Source organism: Caretta caretta, chromosome 4 (genome assembly GCF_965140235.1).
Source record: "Caretta caretta isolate rCarCar2 chromosome 4, rCarCar1.hap1, whole genome shotgun sequence".
In the NCBI taxonomy this organism is placed as follows: Eukaryota; Metazoa; Chordata; order Testudines; family Cheloniidae; genus Caretta; species Caretta caretta.
In genome coordinates, this window is record NC_134209.1 from 148,377,412 (window position 1) to 148,399,320 (window position 21,909).

Here is a 21,909-nt window from a genome sequence, read left to right on the forward strand (position 1 = left end):
GGGGGTGGGAAGGCCCTTCGTTGCTTTGTGACTTTTGTTTGAGGAGGATGAGTTGGGTTTGTGTCTTCAGACTAAAGGAGCAAACACCTGTCCACAAATGGCTGCAAGAGTCTTTGCATCAATCGGGGGATATGACAGAGGTCTATAAAATCATGACTGGTGTGGAGAAAGTAAATAAGGAAGTGTTATTTCCTCCTTCTCATAACACAAGAACTAGGGATCACCCAATGAAATTAATAGGCAGCAGGTTTAAAACAAACAAATGGAAGTATTTCTTCAAACAACGCACAGTCAACATGTGGAACTCCTTGCCAGAGGATGTTGTGAAGGCCAAGACTGTAACAGGGTTCAAAAAAGAACTAGATAAATTCATGGAGGACAGGTCCATCAATGGCTATTAACCAGGATGGGCAGGGATGGTGTCCCTAGCCTCTGTTTGCCAGAAGCTGGGAATGGGCGACAGGGGATGGATCACTTGATGATTCCCTGTTCTGTTCGTTCCCTCTGGGGCACCTGGCATTGGCCACTGTCCGAAGACAGGAGACTGGGCTAGATGGACCTTTGGTCTGACCCAGTGTGGCTGTTCTCATGTTATGTTCTTATGTTCCCGAGTCACAGGAACCCAGCCCGCAAGGCCTACCAGGAGACAATCCTCTCGTCCGCTACAGCCCGGGTGGCTCATGAACACAGCCGACAGTTGCCAGTTGTCTGTGGTACAGAAGGGTGGAAGCTGTAGACTGTGCCCAGAGCTGGGCCACCCGTGGGGCCTGAGGAACGCTAAGAGAGGGCAGTGGTGCAAATACACACGTTAGCTCATCACACACTGCTGGTTGTTCTCATAGACTCAGCTTCTCTCTGCCAACCCCTGCCCTCTAGTCCCCAGTCGTTCAACTCTTCTTCATTACAATATTTCAACAGTAAAGACTGTACTGTCCTCACACTCCAGCTGCTCCCTGCCATCTCCCCTGGGGTTCGCTCCCCAGCTCAGCCCTGCTCTGTTGCAGATGCTCTCCTACAGATTTCCACTGGTCTCTGAAGACTTAGGGGGTCATGGTGGATGATTGGCTGAACTTGAGCTCCCACGGAGATGCTGTGGCCACAAGGGTTAGTGAGATCCTTGGCTATATAAACAGGAAAGTTTCGAATAGGAGCAGAGAGGTCATTTCACCTCTGTATTTGGCACTGGTGCGACTGGGGCTGAAACACTGTCCCCAGGTCTGGTGCTCACAATTCAAGAAGGATGTTGCTAAATTGGAGAGGTTTCAGAGAAGAGCCACAAGAATGATTAAACCTGCCTTACAGTGATAGACTGAAAGGGCTTAATCCATTTAGCTTAACAAAGAGAAGGTTAAGGGGTGACTTGATCACAGTCCGTAATTACCTCTGGTTAATAGACCTGGTTGGGGTGGATTCTCCATCACTGACCATCTTTAAATCAAATGGGATGTTTTTCTGAAGGACAGGATCTAGTTCTCTGGTCTGTGATATACAGGAAGTCAGAGTAGCTGATCACAGTGGTCCCTTCTGGCCTAGGAATCTGTGAGCGGGTTGAGAAACGAGAGCCTTGACAACTGCACTTTGTGACTGAAGTGCCCGAGGGACGGCGGTGATTCAAATCGAGCAAAACGAAAGAACACAAGGAGACTGGAGAAAGGCATTGTTCTCACTTCAGAGACCCTGACGACGTCAGGTGTCATGTCATAGGAAAGTGACTCAGACATTAAACACATCGTAATACTTCGCAGCACCTTCCATCTGAGGATCGTAAAGCCCTTGAGAGACATCAGTTTGTCAAACCTCACAACACCCTTGTGAGGTAGGTATTATTACCCCCATTTTACAGATGGGGAAACTGAGGCACAGAGTGGTGCAGTGAGTTGGCCAAGGCCACGCAGTGAGTCAGTGGCAGAGTTGGGAGTGGGTCTCCCCAGCCCCCTGCTCTCACCACTGGTCCACACTTCTTCCCCCTTTTCATAATAAAACATTAGCAGCTCAGAAAGCAACCACATGGCTTACACCATATGACGGGAACAAAGCACGTGGCTGGGGAACCCCCCGCTCCCTGAAATAGCCATGCAGCTGAAACCCCGTTGCCACACGTGCCGCACGAAAGAAGCACTCCCAGCTGGCTCCTCTTCAGAGCACCTTATTCTGCTGGGCTCTCCACGATTGTCACGGCCTTTCAGACCAGGAGGAAGCCGGGGAGGGTGACAACAAGGATCCTCCAGGGACACGCCAGTCAGACACCCCACCGCTAGGTGGCACCGTTTGAGTCGGCAATTGCATTGTCCCCCGGGCCGCGTGGATCGCCCGTGCCAGCTGTGGTAACAACGTCCAGCATTGGATTCTGCTGGTGAGAGAGGCAAAGGTAGCTAGGCCCTGCCTTGGGACTGGTCACCAGCCTCTTCCATCAGTGCTGGCTGCTTAGGGCACCCAGATCTGCTGCTTCCCAGCCCAGCAGGCATGGCTGGGAAGGAGCAGAGTCTGGATGATGCCCCTGGCAGGCAGCTGATGCGTCATGGTTAATCCCACAAGCTGCCCTGCCCACCCCACCCCAATGATATAGCTCCGTACCACTTTCCCCTCCCCCACACCCTCCCTCTTTTATGTGCAGAAACATTTCCCCTCATATAAAAATAGTCCTTTGGTATCCAAAAGAGCCCCGTTGCCTGCAATAGTGCAAATGAGGAGAACCAGTTCGGGGAGCATGTGCGAGGATTCCTCTTGCTTTTTCCACGTTTGTCATTTCTTAAAGGGGAAGGAGGCAGACTGGACTTTGAACCCCGGGACGGGCCTAATGGAGAGAAAGAGAAAAATGCCACGTTCGAGAGAGCAGAAACCAACCGGCAATTGTGCAGCTCTCGGCACTGAAGGGGCTTCATAAACATCGAGCTCAAATTCACACCTGTGCAGAAAGACGGCTCACGGCCCAGGCACCACCCAAGTCCTGTGGGCGCCGGGGTCTGGCTTGTCTATTGAGACCGTAAGCTCTCCGGGGCGCCCCCTTGTGTTTGTGCAACACCTAGCAGCATGAGGCCACATTCCTGGCTGACCCGTAGGAACTGCCGTATTAAATATGATTACCAGTGAGACGCCAGCTCTCTGATATGGGCCCGTAGTCACAGGGGCTGAAAGATCACTATGGCCTTGCCAGGAAGGGCAATATTACTGAGGCCCCATTTTATGTACCACATGGGAACGAGGCCCAGAGTGACTAAGGGGATGTCTACACTGCATTGTAAACCTGGGTCTGTGGGACCCGGGCTTGTGAACTCAGTGTTTCCAAGCCCACGCTTGAGCGTCCACGCTGCTCTGGAAACTTGGGCTTATAATGGGTGGACCCAGGTCTCACAGCCATGCTAGTGTGTCCACATTGCGCTGCATCCGCACTGCACAATGACCGGGCTTGGACCCAAGCCACAGGAGGACTCACTCTCTGACTCACCCCCCTAGCAGTGTCCTGGGACCTGGAGCCTGAGCGCTTGTTGACCCGAGTCAGACTGATTTGTGTGTGAACAGAAGGGGGGCTTGGCTGAAACCTGAATCAGAGCCCAGGCTTAGGCCAGGTCTACACTCAAAAGTGAAGTCGACCCAACCACATCGCTCAGGGGCATGAAAAACCCACACCCCTGAGTGACATAGTTAAGCTGATCTGACCCCCCAGTACAGACAGCTCTGGGGCAATGATGGAAGAATTCTTCCAATCGAGCTACTGGCTCTTGGGGAGGTGGATTACCTACGCCAACGGGAGACCACCACCCCCCCCCCCCCCCCCGTTACTGCAGCAGTAGCCTTTCAAGTGCAGACATGCCCATAGCGTGGAGTGGAGACATATGGAAAGTGAAGTGCCCAAGGTTACAGAGGGAGTCTGTGGCAGAGCAAAGGATTGAACCTGCAGTTCCCCGCTCCCCAGTCCGGCCTGTTAACCACAAGGCCGTTCTTCCTGCTGGCAAGGCAAGCTCCTGCCACAGAGTGCAGCGTCAGCGGGATAGCTGGAAGGGGGAAGGGCGTGGGCAGGGAGAAAAAGGAGAAACAGCCCGGTCCCCTTGTTACTGCTCACTGTCCTCTGGGCACATGGCAGGGAACAGGCCCGAACCCTGCAGGGAATCCCTGCACACCCCCCTACCCCCCACACCCCAGGCCTTTGGGCAGAGCCTGGCAAGTTGCGGGCAGCTGAGTCTGAAGGAAGATGCCATCTGACTGTACAGAAACTTCCCATGCCACAGCCCCTTTGCAGCAGCCCCAAATGGACCCTTCCCCACCAGGGGCCTCTCAGGCAGCGAGAACTTGCTCACCCTTGCCCCATGGTGCCCCTCCAGCCACACAGAGCATTTACTAATCTCTATAGTGCTTCCTTAAACCATCCAGCTCCCTCCCCCAGACTGCCCCCCAGACCATTCCCCTGGCCCCTGCTCAGCCCCAGCCCCGCCTCCCCCACCACACCGACCGTCCCCTCGGGCACTCCATCAGGCTGCCTTTGCCTAGACTTCCCACATCTCCACCAAGTGCAACCTCCTAGGCCAGTCACCTGGCACCCCTCAGCCCGGGAGACTTGCTGACATGGGCCCTCTCTCTCAAGCCCCACGGACCATTTGCCTGGGCCCAGGAGGTGCTGGCCGCCTGCTCACTGTTGTTACACACTCGCCTGCAGCTCCTCCATTACTGCTGTAGCAAGGGAATGGGACCCTGTTCTCGACAGCTGCAGGGGAGGGGGGACATCTCCTGGTGGCCTCAGCTGCAGCGTGCTGTACCACCGGATCCTGCCAGGATGCAGCCAGGCAAGGGGGCAGCCAAGCTTCGAGCTTCACTCTGGACTTACTTGGTTAGGTACCTGGCAGAGCTGGCCCCTGCCGCCTTGAAGTTGGTGGGAGGGACCGTGACCAGCAGGGTCCGTCCCTGTGCCAAGGGAGGTGTTTTGGCCAGGAGAGGGCTCCCAGGTAGAGGCCGGCGAGGGGGTCCGTGCTTTGAGACGATCTAGAGGAGACCATGGTACAAGCAGGTGTCAATCCAGCAGATTCTCTGTCCCAGGAACAGTCCCCAGCTGCCCACAGCACGGCCTCTCCAGCTGCAGGACAGAGCTGGGGCTACTGGAGACTAGAAATGGCGTATTGCTGTACATGCTATGCCCCAGGGGACCCAGGCGGACTTCAAACCCTCTCTTGCTGCTGGACATGGCTAGCTCTGCCCACCACTGCAACACAGCCACCTCTTGCGGGGGACCCAGCGGCTGGTTAACTCGGCCCAGCACCTCATTGGAAAGAGCCACGGAGGCAGAAATCCCTTCTCGAGGCGGCTAGGGGTGGGGTGGAGGCCCCGGGGCAGAGTCCTGTTCTGCAGACAAACAGGCCGTCAGCACGGCAGCCTCTGAGGCTGCCAGCCACCAGCCCCGTGTGCACCAGGCGGGGTCTGAACCCAGGCCCTTGGTATCTAAAAGCATGAGCTTCTACCGCTGGAGCTAGAGTCAGCTCAGAGGCAGATAAGCCACTATGCATGGCCTCACCCCGAGAGCGGGACAAAGAGAGACCCAGCAGTAGCCTGGTCCTAGCAGCATTGAATGGGGCCTGGCTGACAGAGGTGAGAGAGGACACCTCATTGTACCCCAAGAGGGACTGACACAGTAACTGAACCCTTGTGCATTGGGGAGCAACCGGGAAACTCACCACAGGGGTCCTCACAGGGCTGCTGGGAAGAGGCTTCTTTGGAGGCAGCAGCTTGGGTTGGGAGCCGATCGTTTTGGCCGGAACGACGGGGGATTTGCCGCCAGGAGGAGGCGGCCTGGACGGCTTGAGGTCTCGGTGGGGCTGAGCAGCTGGGCTGGGAGCCTGGCGAAGGGGGTGGACAATGCTGATGGGCTGGGAACCGTTCGGCTTGAGGGGGAAGATGCTCCTGGCTGCCTGCAAGGCCGGAAGAACAAACAAATGAAGTCAAACCTAAGGCCCAGGTCCCCGGTCACTGGGAGGGGACTATCCTCAGCGGGCACACAGGAGTCCAGTGCCTATGTGTTCCTCTGCTTCTGTGCGGGTTGGTGCTCAACTGTTCCTGCCTCTTCACCTTCCCTTCTCCCTCACGTGACTGAAGGCCACGCTCACTCTTTGCAAGTGGAGTGGAACACAGTGCCTTGGGACTGTCGCCCCAGGAGAGGGACTAGGAATAGCGACTACCTTGGAAGTATCCAGCCCAGATTTTCCACCAGACCCAGTGCATTCTGGGACAGGACAGGACCAATGTTCCCTCTAATTTTTTCCATCCATGTGCAGAATAAATTTTGTTATGCACACCAAGGTATGTGTGGGCGTGCGCCACTAGGAGAAACAAAAAACCTAGATATAATATATATATTTTTAAAAAGTTTACCATAGGAATAATTACTCCAGCCAGGACAGGTTAGGCTTTATAGAACTCACTACTCAAAGAATTAAATTTAAGTGTAAGAGAAATAAAAATGATGAAATGCATAGACCAGTCAAAACACTAAAATAACACATCTTGAAAGAATAAAATTACAGAGAATATATGTGCATTGTAGGAAGTACCAAGAAGTAACAACAATAACACAAGTGTGTTAGGAGGTGAGTGTGAAAGAGACTGTGTGTGTGTGTGAGAGAGAGAGAGAGAGAGACTGACCCAGAGACAGTGTGTGTGGGGAGAGGGGCTGCTGGGGAAGTTTCTGAGAGACACCATGCGCTCTCTCTTTGAGGCACTCACTCAAAGCTCTCCTGCTCTGTCCTGACTCTGAGCCCTGTCTCCCCTCCCGGCTCTGCGGAGATGGGGTACATGGGCAGGGGGAGGGGAAGGGAGAGAGACTATGTGATAAGCTGGCTGCTGGGGAAGGCTTACAGACCATGCACTGTCTCTTTAAGAAATGCACACTCACTCACTCACCCTAGTCCTGACCTCAGACTGCCGCAGCTCCAAGTCCTGAGCCAGGCTGTCCCCTCTCCCCTGCTCTGCGGAGACGCGGTACAGGGGTGGGAGGGAGGGGGGACACCCTGACCTCGGCATCTCCCTGACCCCGCGCTCTGCACAGCCAGCAGGAGGGTCCCGGGAACAGCTGCAGGAGCAGCATGGCTGCAAAGCAGCGGGAGGAGGGGCACCTGAACACACGCTGCCAGATGTGTGCGCTCTGCTAATCAGCTGCGTGGCACTTGAATCTCTCCTGGACGGCCGCCCAGCTGCGCAGCTTAGAGGGGACAGAGGACAGGAGAGTTGCGGACTCCGTGCAGCCCTCCAGCCAGAGCGGACACGCTCACTAAACCCAAGGCTTCCTTCCATCGTATTGATTCCAAGTGCCAGCGTTGGAACAGAACGACAATCATAGAATCATAGAATCTCAGGGTTGGAAGGGACCCCAGAAGGTCATCTAGTCCAACCCCCTGCTCGAAGCAGGACCAATTCCCAGTTAAATCATCCCAGCCAGGGCTTTGTCAAGCCTGACCTTAAAAACCTCTAAGGAAGGAGATTCCACCACCTCCCTAGGTAACGCATTCCAGTGTTTCACCACCCTCATAGTGAAAAAGTTTTTCCTAATATCCAACCTAAACCTCCCCCACTGCAACTTGAGACCATTACTCCTCGTTCTGTCATCTGCTACCATTGAGAACAGTCTAGAGCCATCCTCTTTGGAACCCCCTTTCAGGTAGTTGAAAGCAGCTATCAAATCCCCCCTCATTCTTCTCTTCTGCAGGCTAAACAATCCCAGCTCCCTCAGCCTCTCCTCATAAGTCATGTGTTCTAGACCCCTAATCATTTTTGTTGCCCTTCGCTGGACTCTCTCCAATTTATCCACATCCTTCTTGTAGTGTGGGGCCCAAAACTGGACACAGTACTCCAGATGAGGCCTCACCAATGTCGAATAGAGGGGAACGATCACGTCCCTCGATCTGCTCGCTATGCCCCTACTTATACATCCCAAAATGCCATTGGCCTTCTTGGCAACAAGGGCACACTGCTGACTCATATCCAGCTTCTCGTCCACTGTCACCCCTAGGTCCTTTTCCGCAGAACTGCTGCCTAGCCATTCGGCCCCTAGTCTGTAGCGGTGCATTGGATTCTTCCATCCTAAGTGCAGGACCCTGCACTTATGCTTATTGAACCTCATCAGATTTCTTTTGGCCCAATCCTCCAATTTGTCTAGGTCCTTCTGTATCCTATCCCTCCCCTCCAGCGAAGCTGTCCACAGTCGCTGAGATTCAGTGTCAACTCCTGGCCTTGAGCCATTAAAGGAGAGTCATTTGCAACTTCTGCTAAGCTGCACCTTCGGGATGTAGTTCGAACCTGCTACAACTGTCCACCCCCACCACCCCACCCCGGCCCTTTGCCAGGTTGTCCCGGAGAAGATGGGACTTAGGGGAATGGTTCAAAAAGTGAACCACTGTTTCAAGGGCAGGGGTGAAAAGCAAATCAGTATTGGAGGAAGAGGCCTTGGTGGGAAAAGGAGCCATGTGACTGGATTATAAGGGTCTTGTCATTATTTATGAGAGCATAACATGTTTTAGCTGGGTTATGAGTGACTGGAAGCCTTCATTTAATGTAATAGTCAGTCAAGCACCAGCCAAGTTGCAGATTCTTGGCCCAGTTCTGGTCTCCGTTACGCTGCTTTTTTATAAAAGCTCTGCTCTAGGAATTATTGTGGGGCAGTTCCCCAGCCTGCGTTACACAGGAGGCCAGACTAGATGATCACAACGGTCCCTTCTGGCCTGGAGTCTGTGGTGTAAATCTGGAGTGACTCTTGGCTTCGGTGGAAGTCATTCTGGATTTAGAGCAGTAAAATGCAGAGCAGTGAAATTCGGCCACGATGCTAATGAAATAAACCATGGCCACATACACCCAGCCACCAAGGTTATTAGCGGGTGTAGAACCCAGGATCTACAGCACCAATAAAACTACAAGCCCTGCCTATTGAGCTCCAGGAATCACATTACTAGGTTCTGCTGGGTAGCAGATTTGGAGGTGCTGGAGCCAGCCGCTAGAGAGAGACGTGAGCACAAACACAGGAAGCTAGAGCACCTCTGTAGGAAGAGGAGACGTAAACTTGGAGTAATCGGTCATGCAAAGATCTGAAGCCCCGACTTACTTTGTTAGTGCTGTTGGCAGCTTTACCAGAGGAGGAAACATCCTGCAAGGTGAAAGCCGCGTTCGAATGGCCCCCGGTTCCCTTCTGATGGATGGCTCCGTTCCTGCCCCCAATCACAAACAGAAAACACAAGCTATAAAGAAAATCAAATGCTTTGCAATAGCTGCCCTCGCGGGTGTTGGCTATCAGACCCCGGAATGGACAAGTGAGCCATAAGGGGAAGAGAGTACGGTTACACGGCTGCTTTTAATACCCGAGGGAAGGTAGCATTTTCACTGAGGCATATTCTGAATGTGCCCGGGATTTAAATCGACAGATGGGGCTGGTTTCCTTTGCTGTTAACCGTGTTTTTAAATATTTGGGTGCGGCTCAGAGAGGAGAGGATGGGGACCAGACAGAACACATGAAATGCTGAACTGATCTAGTTCTGGTCTGACACCGAAAACATTTGCAGTCCCCTAGGAACAGAAGATGACACATGGATGGAGGTAGGCAGTGTTCATGTAGGATGCCCGAGTCTAGTGGATCATTCCTGCTCAGTGCTTTGGAGGAGAGATGCAAACTCCAATTTAGCCAGGGGAAAATCCCTTCCCAACCTCAAATCTGGCTATCAGTTTAACCCCATGCATGCAAGCAAGAATCACACATTCTGATCTCACATTAGTGTATATTGCAAGTAACTCCACAGAAGTGACACCATGTGAAACTGGCATTAGATCAGATCAGAGGTAGACCCAAATTTTTAAAGATATTTAGGAGTTGCAGGTGACTGTCGATGGGATTTTGGCTCCTAAGTGTCTAAATCCCTTCTGACAATGAGATTTAGGCTCCTAAATCAGGTAGGCATTGCAATGCTGAGCGCAGCAGTGCCTAAATGCCTTTAACAATGCCTTTCACCCATTCTCTCCCCCAGTGAGTCGAGGCGCAGAATCAAATAACTGTGGGTGTCGCTGGGTCCTCAAAGGGGAAGATGGTCTCTGGCTCCATCAGCCACTCACCTGCACGTCTCCTGGCTCTTCCTCGTGCTCTTTATCCATTTGCTCAGGAGCGAGTTCTTCCGTCTGTAGCACCAGTAGATCCCCAAAGCTGTGGCAGGGAGGATCAGCAGGAAGACGAGCAGCAGGGCTATCAAGATGGCTTCATGGTCTGGGGAGGGGGGGGAAATGGAGAAATGAGGAGGGGGCTTGAAGTTGCATCAGCCCCTTACATTGGGGGTGGAAAACACCCCTTCCCATCTGACAGGAAAGCTCAGAGCAGTTTGGCTCTGCAGCGTGGCTGCGTAGAAAACAGCGATCTGTGTCCATCCCCTTCCATTGCACCTCGTAGGGGTTCACAGCAAACCAGTACAGAGCCACCTTCCCGACCGCCAGTGCTGCAAACCCAGACCCCGAGACCTTTGGCGTGGGCCTAACCTGCACACGCAAAATGGCATGCCCAACGTATGCCCCCCACACAGGGCAAGCCGGAGTTGCGGGCACATCTCTGCAAACAGCCTGTAGCTCCTGCCCAGCCACCAGGGACCCGAGAAGCTGCTAAAGAGGCAGCTGTGGGGAAGTATTGCCAACAGCTCTCCCTATGCATGGGGAGATGCCTAATGAACCTCCCCACTTGGGAACTGGCCCATCAGCTGCTTTCTCTCTCCGCCTCGCCGTTCTTGAGCCTCTGGCATGTTAACAGAGAGAGCAGCTCCATGCTTCACTCCCACCTCCCATCCCAGGGAGTGGCCCGGCTTTGAGCTGAGGGTGGGTGTATGGAAGCCCTGGGGCCGCTGCCCCGCCCCCCTCCACCTCGGGCCACCGGCCTGACATCAGAACTCACTGTCGTGCTGCACGGGGCCGCTGTCCACGCTGCCCCCCAGGCCCGGCTTCTCGCAGTACGGGGGGGCCCAGCCGGCACTGCAGTGGCAGTTCTTGTTGCTGTTACAAACCTACAGGTGCAGGGAGAGGGTGTCAGGGCCAGGGCAGGGTAACGGTCAATAGCAGACTGGTAAGAGGACAAAGCGCAAGGAGATGAAAAGCCGGTGACGAGCTCCCACAGGCAACCAACACCGGAGAGGGCCCAACTGGGGAAGGAGGCATAGCCATGGTTAGTTTCAGCCTTCCCAGGCTCCACCTCCCCAGGAGAGCCCTCAGAGCAGTGACAGCAGCACTGGAAGAGCTCCGGACCATCCGTCTAGGTGCCTCTCTCACAGCCACCTTGGAGCACCCACGGTTCTGGCCAGGCCAGTCTGTAATCATGGGATCAAACCAACGTCCTTGTTGGCTGTCCCTTTCCCCCTCCCAGCGGGGTGAAGTGCTTGAGCCATCTAGCGGCCCACCTGGACATCTGCAGGTCCAGTTCCGTGGACTTGGGCGAGGCAATGCGCTGACATCGCATCGTTAAACCAACTGTGCTCTGGAAGCCCTTTTCTCCACTCATGCTCTGGAGGGGGGATTTTCTCCTGAAGAACTTTGCACTCCACCCAAACTGCTCCAAGTTCACTCACCCTCTACTCACCAAGGAGCCCGTGGGGACCTGCTGGGAAGATACTGACCTACGATGGCAGAAGCTCTGGATTCATATCGCAGGGAGCCCTGCCTCTGGAGACCAAAACTTCATCCCCTTTAAACTTTTCATCAGAATGGCTCCTTGCTGGCCTACGACTCTCCCTCCTGCATGAAGGTCTCAGCCAGGCTTCTGAGCATAGCTGGATGCTAAGCTGACAGGCATCTGAACCACACTCTGACCACTCCCAAACTGAGGCGAAGTTCAGATCTAGAACCCAGGCCCTTAGAACCCTGGTGATCCAACCTGTCCCCCCTCGAATTCGACCCCAGACTCAAACAGACCAACTCAGCCGCATCTCTATTTGACATGGATGCAAAGGGCAGGTGAGCACTTGGCTGTGAGAGGCTCACCTCACTGGAGAACCTGAGCCAACCTCAGGACTCCACCAAAGCTCTGGGATGGTTACTCACCCCGTGGCCATGGCACTGCGAAATGCACTTCTCCAGCTCAAAGAAGGAAGCATTCTGGCACCTGCGATCCTTGCAGACCTGAGTGAAATGAGCGAGGGGGGAGTTAGTGGAGAAAGACCTAGGAGTTCAGATAGGAAAATGTAACCTTGCATTCCTCAGCTAGGACCCCTGGGCACCTAGACAACTTGGGAGATGGAGCCTCCAACCCGTCATTCTGCAGTTGTAATGTGCAAACCCCAATAATATCTCAGACACTTCAGACCCGATTAGTGAATCCAGTCCCTTCCACCCTACCTCCTCCCTTCCCCGCAAGCGTCAGCTGGGACCCCAGAGCGCCTTCCCAAGGGTTCAGTCGGGGCAATATTCCTGGTATGCCAGCAGCACAGATCCACTTTGGAAACTCCTTCCTAGTCTAACTGAGCTGGCTGACTTCCTTCGTGAAGTGTGTGGAGATGCGGGGTGAGCAATGCTGCACAAGGGCGAGCAATGCCCCTTCGCCCCTCATATCCCCGTCCCCGCATGTACAGACGTGTGGGTTGTGCTGGGATGTTCTGAGGTGAATTCAGCACTGGAGGGACGGGATCACATTGACAGCCCAGAGACTGGAGTCCTCTCTGGCTAGGGCCCCCCGCCAGCCTTGATCTCTCCCACCACCGTGCCTCCACCCTGACCTGCAGGGACCATCTCTCTGGGTCTGGAGGGAGCTCCGCCCCATGGCCCAGCCAGTCCTGCCTGCCAAGCAGGAGGCTAACTCATGCCCCCTGCGGCGGTGTGGGCACCGTATCTCTGAAGCCCGTAATGAGGCCAATTCCCTTCAGCTGCAGGGGCGAAGGGGGTCAGGAGCCCCTCTGTGTCCTGCATCGTCCTGCCCAAGGCTCTGCTGGGTGAGTCTCCAGGAACCAAAGACCACAGCATCCTCCAACCGCTCAGGAAGTGGGGGGGGGAGGGAGGGGGCGCTTACCATCCCGTCCCCACACTTGGTCCCCGTCATCACCAGGCCGGGGTCCGACAGGTCCCCCTCGTCGTCCTTGGTGGCGTACATGAAGGTGCCTCTGCATTTCACCTCCCGCCCGTTGAAGCGGATGGTGGTGTCCATGGAGACGGTGTTGGTACCCTTGGGTTTCCTGGCCGAGCTCTGGCACTGGATCTTGCCGCACTTGGCGTCTCTAGGAAGAGAGGCGCCCAGGTTACTTAACAGGCCGTCGCCGGTCGAGCTGAACTCGTCGAGTTATTGGCCCCCCCACCTCGGTATCAGAGAGGATCGGGACGTGCTGTAGGAGGAGCTTAACAAAGCAAGGGATTCTGGGTAATTCATGAGTTGTCTGCTTAAGCACGTGGCGGCTGTTGTCTCACATGACACCGCCTGCTAGGCCCAGTGCCCAATTCCAGAGAAGTCAATTGCCCATTCCCCAGAAACGCTCCGGCCCCAGAGCATTTTCATTTGGACCCCTCTCCCTGCAGTGTTGTGAGACCCCCTCACTTGCCTAAGTGCCATTTCTAGTACCTGTCTGCCAGGGAGCTGAGGGCATGGACCACAAACGATTCTCTCTCTGCACCAGACACAGCCCCGGGGCAGCATGAATGTCTTCACGGAGCAGTTGCATGCTGTTAGGATATAGATATTCAGGCCTGTCTGTAAAGGCCTATACTCTAAGAATTTAGGTGTATTCTTATCACTTGGCCAGTTAGAGGTATAAAAGAAAGAATCAAAATCACTGTCTGCCGGTGTAAGGGCCTTCTCTTACTGTGACAGCCTGAGGCCCTGTGCTTAGGATAAGGCCTTTGGCTAAGCAGCAGAGGCAGCCATAAGCTGGGAAGCGACCGGTCACCTCCTCACATTCCAACCTAGTCACATTGAAATAAGGTGCTATTGGGCTGTTAGGATACAATCCTGTCCTGATAGTGCCTATCACCCCCAGAGAAAGGGAAGTGCCTAGAAGATGTAAAAGAAAACTTAGTTTGATAGCATCCTGTCTGGCAAGAACTCACTTATCAATAGCTGAGGTGTGAAATCCTCACTTCTGTGTTTGTTCTATCACTGTAGTCCCCATTTCCCTATTGTTTGTCTGTATAATCTCCGTCTGGTTCTGTGATTGTTTCTGTCTGCTGTATAATTAATTTTGCTGGTGTAAACTAATTAAAGTTGTGGGATATAATTGGTTAAATAATCAAGTTACAATATGTTAGGATTGGTTAGTTAAATTTCAGGAAAATGATAGATTAAGGTATAGCTAAGCAGAATTCAAGTTTTACTATATAATCTGCTGTCAATCAGGAAGTGTGTGTGTGTGGATGGGTGGGGGGGGGAGAATGGGAACAGGGAATGGGGGCGGGGGAAATTGGAATCATGTTTGGCTAAGGGCAGGAATGGGAACAGGGACACAGTTAAGGCTCTGTGGTGTCAGAGCTGGGAAGGGGGACACTAAGGAAGGAAACTGGAATCATGCTTGCTGGAAGTTCACCCCAATAAACATCAAATTGTTTGCACCTTTGGACTTCGGGTATTGTTGCTCTCTGTTCATGCGAGAAGGACCAGGGAAGTAAGTGGGTGAAGGAATAAGCCCCCTAACACATGCTACCAATGGATCAATGCAGAACAGTTCCTCTCCAGTCACCCGTTTCACACTCCGATACTATCACTGGCCTCTCGCCCACCGACCGGCAGGTACATGAGGGTGACAAACCTACAGCTGCTAAATCACAGAATCGTAGGACTGGAAGGGACCTCGAGAGGTCATCTAGTCCAGTCCCCTGCACTTGGGGCAGGACTAATTATCTAGACCAGTGCTACTCAAAGTGGTGGTCCGCGGACTGAGCTATCGGCTGCCGGTCTGTGTGCACACTGGAAAAAAAAACTGCCGGTTCCCCACATCAGATAGCTTGAGAAGAGCTGATCTAGACCATCCCTGACAGGTGTCTGTCCCACCTACTCTTAAAAATCTCCAGTGATGGGGATTCCACCACCTCCCTAGGCAATTTATTCCAGTGCTTCACCACCCTGACAGTTAGGCAGTTTTTCCTAATGTGCAACCTAAACTGCCCTTGCTGCAATTTAAGCCCATTGTTTCTTGTCCTGTCCTCAGAGGATAAGAATAATTTTTCTCCCTCCTCCTTGTAACAACCTTTTATGTACTTGAAAACTGTGATGTCCCTTCTCAGTCTTCTCTTCTCCAGATTAAACAAACCCAATTTTTTCAATCTTCCCTCATAGGTCATGTTTTCTAGACCTTTAATCATTTTTGTTGCTCTTCTCTGGACTTTCTCCAATTTGTCCACATCTTTCCTGAAATGTGGTGCCCAGAACTGAACACAATACTCCTGTTGAGGCCTTTTTAGCGCAGACTAGAGAGGAAGAATTACTTCTTGTGTCTTGCTTACAACACTCCTGCTAATACATCCCAGAATGATGTTTGCTTTTTTTTTTGCCACAGCGTTCCCCTGTTGACTCATATTTAGCTTGTGGTCAACTGTGACCCCAGATCCCTTTCTGCAGTACTTCTTCCTAGGCAGTCATTTCCCATTTTGTATGTGTGCAACTGATTGTTCCTTCCTAAGCGGAAATCGGACACTGTGCTACCTGCTAGGAGGAGGAATTGAATCTGGCCTTCAGGAGAGAGGGAAGGAGAAACAAGATTCTGGCTAAGGGAAGCCCAGACACTGACGCTGCTGGTGTGAGGATCGAACTCAAGATCTTCGGCACCGGGAGCACATAGGGCCTCCCCCTGAGCTGCTGGGGATCTCCAGGAGCTAGGAGTGAGCAGCAGGCTGTTACCACAGGAGGCCAGCTGCTCGGGGGAGCCGTGATCACACTCACTAAGCTGGTGTGTTACACATGTGGGTGTGAATCCCCAGCGCCCACCTCCGGTCACATTTCACGTAATGCCCCTGGCTGTCCTTGCCGCAGTTCCCATATGTGTCGCCGGCTGTGTTGACATCTTGGAAACAGGCATCGGGAGCCGGCCAGGCGCCTGCAGGGGAGAAGAATCAACGCGCCCTGAGCAACCCTGCGTGCAGACCCCATGCCGTGGGGATGGCGGAGACCGGTGGGGGTGGGGGTGGAAAGCCAGAGCGAGGGTGGGAGGCTCAGAGGTTGCAGCCGTGTGGAGCACGCTGGAGGTTCAGCTGCTCACACAGACCCTGGGGTTTGCCGTGCGGAGCTGGAAATGCCCGGGGTGCGGGATCTCCCCGGAGACGCTTGCAGCTCCGGCATCAGGCCGCGCTTGCACCCAGGCTGCACAGAGGTGGCAGGGAGACTCGGGGGAAGAAAAAGGAGCCACTTTTGCCCAGTGGCTTCGCAGAGGAATTCAGTCTCCAGGGCCGTTTCCCCTGCTGCACTGCGCAGTACACAGCCCCTGCCAGTAGGTGGCACTAACGGGAAGATTCTCCATCGGAATGGGGGAAACGGGACAGGCCACGCGCGAAGTCTCACACCTGCTAATCTGTAGCCTATGAGCCAGGCTCCCCCAAGGCTCACCGCTCCGCCCGGACCGAGATGACCAGGCTGCCTATCGCTAGCGTGTCTGAACTGGCGTGCGGAGCCGGTGCGCATGGGCAGGGCGCGTGTGGATGCAGCGTGCTCCTGGCGTGCGCATGCAGCATGCACTGGGATTGAAGGGCGGGTGGGCAGCGTGTCCCACGGAGGCGTCACGCAACATGCGGGTGTCTTGTGTGCCGTGGGTCTTGCCTGGGGGGTGCTGTGTGTGCACTGAGGGCTGGCGAAAGAGGGGAGGGGAATACAGCAGAGCTCCCCACACTGTGGGGCACGCTCCCCTGGGGGATGCGACTGGGGCCTGGGCCAGACCCCACAGAGGGCGGGGAGAGAGCGCCACCTCCTGGCCCAAGCTGCCGGCCCTGTGTCCAGCGTTCCGCTCCCACCCCCGGCTCCAGCTGTGGCCCCCTTACCCCTGCCCACAGTCTCCCCTCTCGGCCCCTGCTGGGGGGGCGGCAGGAAGTAAAAAGTTCAGGGACCACCGGGATACGGATGCCGTGCAAGCAGATGCGCACACGCAGTGTTTCTGGAGGCGGCTGGCGCACGGCTGAGCGGGTTTAACGCCCATCCCAGTGACACAGGAGCTAGAGAACCTGCATACGGCAGGAGGGGGCTGCCCAAAACCCACCCCAGGCATAATGCAGCCAGACCTGCCCTGGGGAGCAGCGGCCCCAGCCTGGAAACATGCTGCCCCTTGGGCCTGAACATCACAGGCTCGTCCCGACCGCAGGGGAACGTCGGCTGGGCCCGAGGGCTGGCAACAGAGAGGCCAACGGCTGGGCAAGCTCGGAGCCGTTCGGTGTGTCCCTCCCCCCTGCCAAAGCCAGGTGCGAGCCCTGTACGCAGAGCGAGGAACGGAATGGGAGGGAGCCGGGCTCACCTGGGCCCCAGAGCTGCACGCATTGCTGGTGATGAGTCAGGCACATGCCGTTGCTGCAGTATGCGTCCCCGCTGGCGCAGGCCGAGCCATCCAGCAGGTACACGTTGCCGGGGCAGTAGGGCGAGGCCCCCGTACAGTATTCAGGGAGGTCGCAGGATCCAGCCGGCTCTCTGCACATGGTCCCAGCTGTCTTCAGCTGCCAGAGCCGGAGAAGAAGAGAGACATTTGCACCTCGGTCCCATCAGCCGCAAAAAGCCCTTTAGCCGTGCCCGCCTCGTAGCCACACCAGGTGGCCTGGTCCCCTGAGCCCCCAGTGGGATGGGTTGGAGGCTGACTGGCAGCTGGACTGGCCACTCCATCAGCACTGGGATTAGATCTACTCCCTCCTGATCCTCTCCCCTGGGGCCCAGCCGCGGTAACATGTTCAGGGCCAGATGAAGACAGGAAATCCAGGCCTCCTGACTCCCAGCCCCATGTGGTAGCCACAGAAGCAGTCAGCAGGGATTCCCGAGGGAGCCTGGCCATTGGAGGGCTAATGGGCAAGAGCCACCATCGTGGTAGCCAAGGGGACTGAACCCAGGCCCTCCAGAGCCAACACAAGAACAGGTTGAGCTAGAGGATTACGCTGGGATCCGCAGCCCCTTGCTGAGGATCAGGCCCAGAGGGGGGCTCTCTTCCTCAAATCCGATCCTACACAGAGCCGTCTGCTCCCACCTCCCTCCCCCAGCACCGAGTCCGGCCAGCCCCCGGCCCAGCCGGGTGAGGTTACCTGGCAGCTCTGACAGCAGTCCCCGTGGGCGCACTGGGCTCCGGCCTTCAGCGTGCAGTTGTGCGCGTTGCAGCAGGGGTTGGTGCACTCCTGTACAGGGAGAGCCAGCCACGGATCAGCTGGCTACTTGGCCTCTCTCAAGCTGACCCTGGTCATTTCCTTTCCCCCCCACCACCACCCCAGGGCTGGCTTCTGGGGACCCTCCCCCTCTCCAAGATAGCTCTTCAGTCCTCCTTAGGGGAGGAAGCACTTCACTGAGGTCAGTATCATTACCCCTATTTTACAGATGGGGAAACTGAGGCACGAGGTGGGGCGCAACTTGCCCTACCTAGCGAGCGGGAGGACCCCCTGGTTAACAGCCTTTGGCCAGAACCTCGCCTTGGTTCACACTGATTTTTCACTGACGACAGGTAGCGCCCAGAGGCCTCATCCAGATCAGCGTCCCACTATGCTAGGTTCCACACAAACACACTGTAAGCGCTCAGAGTCAGAAGGTCTGATCTAAAGCCCACTGAATTGAACTGAATCCCCCCCTTCTGTCCCCTGTTGACTCCCCCTCCATCCACGAGGTGTTCTACCCCTGCGCTGCCCCGCATTGGGCACAGCAGATAATGGGGCGCCAGGTGCCTGCAAGGGCATGGCTCAGTTCTCCTTGCAGAGCCAGGGCACCTACCCCTAGCTCCCCACAGTCACACTCCTCCCCATCCTCCAGAAAGCCATTTCCACACTTCTTGCCCACCACCAGGTCTTTGGTGCTGGGCATGTTGAAGAGACACATCCCGCCTCCCTTGTGGAAGTAACTCTCCAGCTGTCTCTTGCTGCAGAAGCTGAACACGCGAGGGAACGGGTGGCTGCGGAGGGGGGGAAAGAGAGAGAGAGAAAGACAGGGAGATATTTAAATCGGAGCAACCAGTTCCGAGGGGAGAAGGGAAGACACCAACACATCTGAGCTTGGCAGCCCAAATGCCTGGGAATTAGAGAGCACAGGGTCTTCAATGCACATGCGGTGATATCCACCCCTAGGCTCCACTTAATCCCTGTTTTGAAACAGGCCCTGTAGGCAGACTTCATAGTACTGGAGAGTAATGACCAAAGCGTCCTCCAGAGCAGGGTCACACGGGCAAGCAGCCTGTGAGGTGCTCAGGTATTACAGTGATGGGAGCCAGAAAAGTTCCTAAGGTAGATTACTCCTGGGGGAATTCTGCGCCACTGCGCAAGCGCAGAATTAATGTCCCCCGCAGATTTTACTCTTTCCCCACAGAAAAATTGATTCACACGTCCCTCCTGGGCACCGGGGGGTGGGTCTGGTTTGAGCATCGGGAGCAGCTGGGAGAGACATAAATTGCCACCTCAGGGGACGGGGATGGGCTCTCTCTGTCCCCTATCGCGGAGAGCCCGGAGCTGGGGAGGGACAGGGCTAGGGATGCCATGGCTGGTGGCTTCTACTGTGCGCCTCGGGGCCAGGGCCAGGTCAAAATCAGACCTGCCTCTGGAAATGTCCCCCGGCTGCAGGAAGTTCCCCAAGGACCCCCAGCTTCCTGCACCAATCACTCCCCAGCTGTGGGGGGGGAGGGGTCACTGTACGAGGAACTGCCCAACCCCCATGCATCTGGACCACCCCACACTCAGAACCCCGACGCCGAGCTCCACCCTCCCTGCACCTGGATCACCCCACCAAGCTCCCCCACATCCAAACCCCTACCCCACCGAACCCCAACCAGCTGCAACCAGACCCCCACCCAACTCAGCCTCACTCCCCCAGCACCCAGACTCCCCCCCTCGCTGAGCCCCAACCACCTTCACCTGGATCCCCTGCAGAGTCCCTAAATCAGCGGTTCTCAAACTTTAGCAACCTGAGGACCCCCATTTTAATTTAAAAAATTTTGCAGAGCCCCCAAAGCCTCCGCTCAGCCCCAGGCCCTACCCCCACTGCACCCCTTCCCCCAAGGCCCCACTCCCCCCACACCTCTTCCCACCCTCCCTCCTCCCCCTCCCTCCCAGCACCTCCTGAATGCCACTGAACAGCTGTTCCCCAGCATGCAGGAGGCACTGGGAGGGAGGGAGGGAGGGGAGTTGATCAGAGGGGCCCACGGACCCCTTGGAGTGACCCCGCAGACCGCTAGGGGTCTACGGAGCCCAGTTTGAGAAACGCTGACCTACGTAACTGAAAACGATGTGACTGTATTGTGCTATTTTGACAAAGCAAATATTGTACGTAGAATTCTTAATTTGTTGGTGCAGAATTGCCTCAGGAGCAGCAGAGCGATAGAAACTCCTTTCAGAGGAGACCCGTGAAGCAGGAATTTGGGTCTTCAGAGGGGAACGGCTACTGAGTTTGCCCGTTCGGTGACTCTGAGGCTGGGTCCGTACAGAAACCGCCGGTGTCAGCGAAAGCACCCGAGGTAGGTGTGGGGAGAGCGTGCCCCGCCTCACCACAGAAACACAGGCCTCGGCCACAGGAGCGAACAGAGACTCCGGCTCTGCAGAACAGCAGCGCTCCCGTTAAACACGCTCCAGCCACTGGAAAGAGACGTGACCACACGCGTGTGCAGGCCTGAATGGAGGGTAGCGGTAAAACACGCACCAGCCGCGCTGTGATAACTCAGACACAGTGCTCATCGCTATGCCGGACTCTGGTAAGGGAAGCACCCCTGGGGCCTGCAATGAACAATGCACGCGGGGAGCCGCGGGCAGCCACTTCCTCCGCCGACACCCTCTCACCCAGTGGCAGCGGCCATGACGCAGCCTCCTTGAGCCGGGGTGGCCTCCACGCAGCAGCCCTCGCTGTCGTGGCTCATGCCGAAGTTGTGCCCGATTTCGTGAGCCATGGTGGCGGCGGCTCCGATCGGCAGGTCCGAGTGGTCCTGGTGCAGAGAAGGGGAGGGACGAAGACGGCATCAGGGCCTCTGCCCTCCAGGCTGGGGAGAGCAGCTTGGCCTGGTAAAGGAGCTGGTGCCACTTGGCTCAGAAGGGCTGGGATCGTGTCCCCGATGGTGAGGAAAGCAGAGGATGCCCGTGGCACCTCAAGGCTGGTCTCCGCCTGGGATCCCAGCTCCGAGGGGCACGGGGAACCGAGATGCGGAACGGAGCCAGAGCCAGAGATCAGGGCCTGTGCTCCTGTGTCGAGATTTGGACCCAGAGCTTCCCATGAGGTGGTGTCAGGCCTGGAATCGGGGTTCAGCCCCCTATGAAATGCAACCCCAGCTCTGAGCTCCCCCAGGTTCCGGGGCGTTTGGGTGCAGGGCTCAGGCTCCAATGGCGGGATTGTGTCGCACAGCTCAAGGGGGACCCCAGGATCTGGCCACCCTGTGAACAAGCACCAAGGCCTCGGACCACAGAGGGAAAGGGCTCCAGCTGACAGAGGAGCAAGGTCCGCTAAGCTCCTACAGCTACTGATGCTGCTCAAGAAGGCCTGGGCCGGCAGAGGAGCAAGCAGCTCAGGAAACACAAGACCAGGCAGTTCTAGCCTACAGATTCCACGGGCACCGGCTCTGGAGGCTGCTAACTTGGCCCAGGAGAAGAGGGAGCTGCAATGATGTAACCCCAGCAGGTGGGAGGGAGCCACGGGGGGGAGGAGGGTGCCCCAGAGAGCGAGGGGATCATGGGAACCCCCTTCTCCTTACCGCACTCACACCTCCCGAGTTCTCTGCGCTGCACATCCCCTCCAGCGGAGCCATCCCGATGGTCGTCCCTCGGAAGGTCCTGCCGCTGTCCAGACATGCACCGGAAACGAGAAGGGAC

At 55.8% G+C, this 21,909-nt stretch overlaps 1 protein-coding gene across 5 annotated transcripts in view; it reads right to left on the reverse strand.

The window, feature by feature from the left end:
- Nucleotides 1-1,642: 1,642 nt before the first annotated feature.
- The window catches only part of ADAM33 (ADAM metallopeptidase domain 33), a 75,961-nt gene continuing 55,694 nt past the window's right edge, over nucleotides 1,643-21,909 (reverse strand). For all 5 annotated transcript variants that reach the window (XM_048846399.2, XM_048846400.2, XM_075128149.1 and 2 more), the window contains 14 exons: nucleotides 21,792-21,876; nucleotides 20,890-21,032; nucleotides 18,842-19,019; nucleotides 18,169-18,258; nucleotides 17,400-17,595; nucleotides 15,890-15,998; nucleotides 12,992-13,196; nucleotides 12,031-12,108; nucleotides 10,892-11,000; nucleotides 10,072-10,219; nucleotides 9,074-9,176; nucleotides 5,661-5,894; nucleotides 4,820-4,974; nucleotides 1,643-2,794 (listed from right to left, as the gene is read on the reverse strand). In XM_048846399.2, coding sequence (XP_048702356.2) covers nucleotides 2,743-2,794; nucleotides 4,820-4,974; nucleotides 5,661-5,894; nucleotides 9,074-9,176; nucleotides 10,072-10,219; nucleotides 10,892-11,000; nucleotides 12,031-12,108; nucleotides 12,992-13,196; nucleotides 15,890-15,998; nucleotides 17,400-17,595; nucleotides 18,169-18,258; nucleotides 18,842-19,019; nucleotides 20,890-21,032; nucleotides 21,792-21,876 — 1,885 coding nt within the window. In that variant the 3' untranslated portion in view covers nucleotides 1,643-2,742. The remainder of the gene's footprint in view (nucleotides 2,795-4,819; nucleotides 4,975-5,660; nucleotides 5,895-9,073; nucleotides 9,177-10,071; nucleotides 10,220-10,891; nucleotides 11,001-12,030; nucleotides 12,109-12,991; nucleotides 13,197-15,889; nucleotides 15,999-17,399; nucleotides 17,596-18,168; nucleotides 18,259-18,841; nucleotides 19,020-20,889; nucleotides 21,033-21,791; nucleotides 21,877-21,909) is intronic.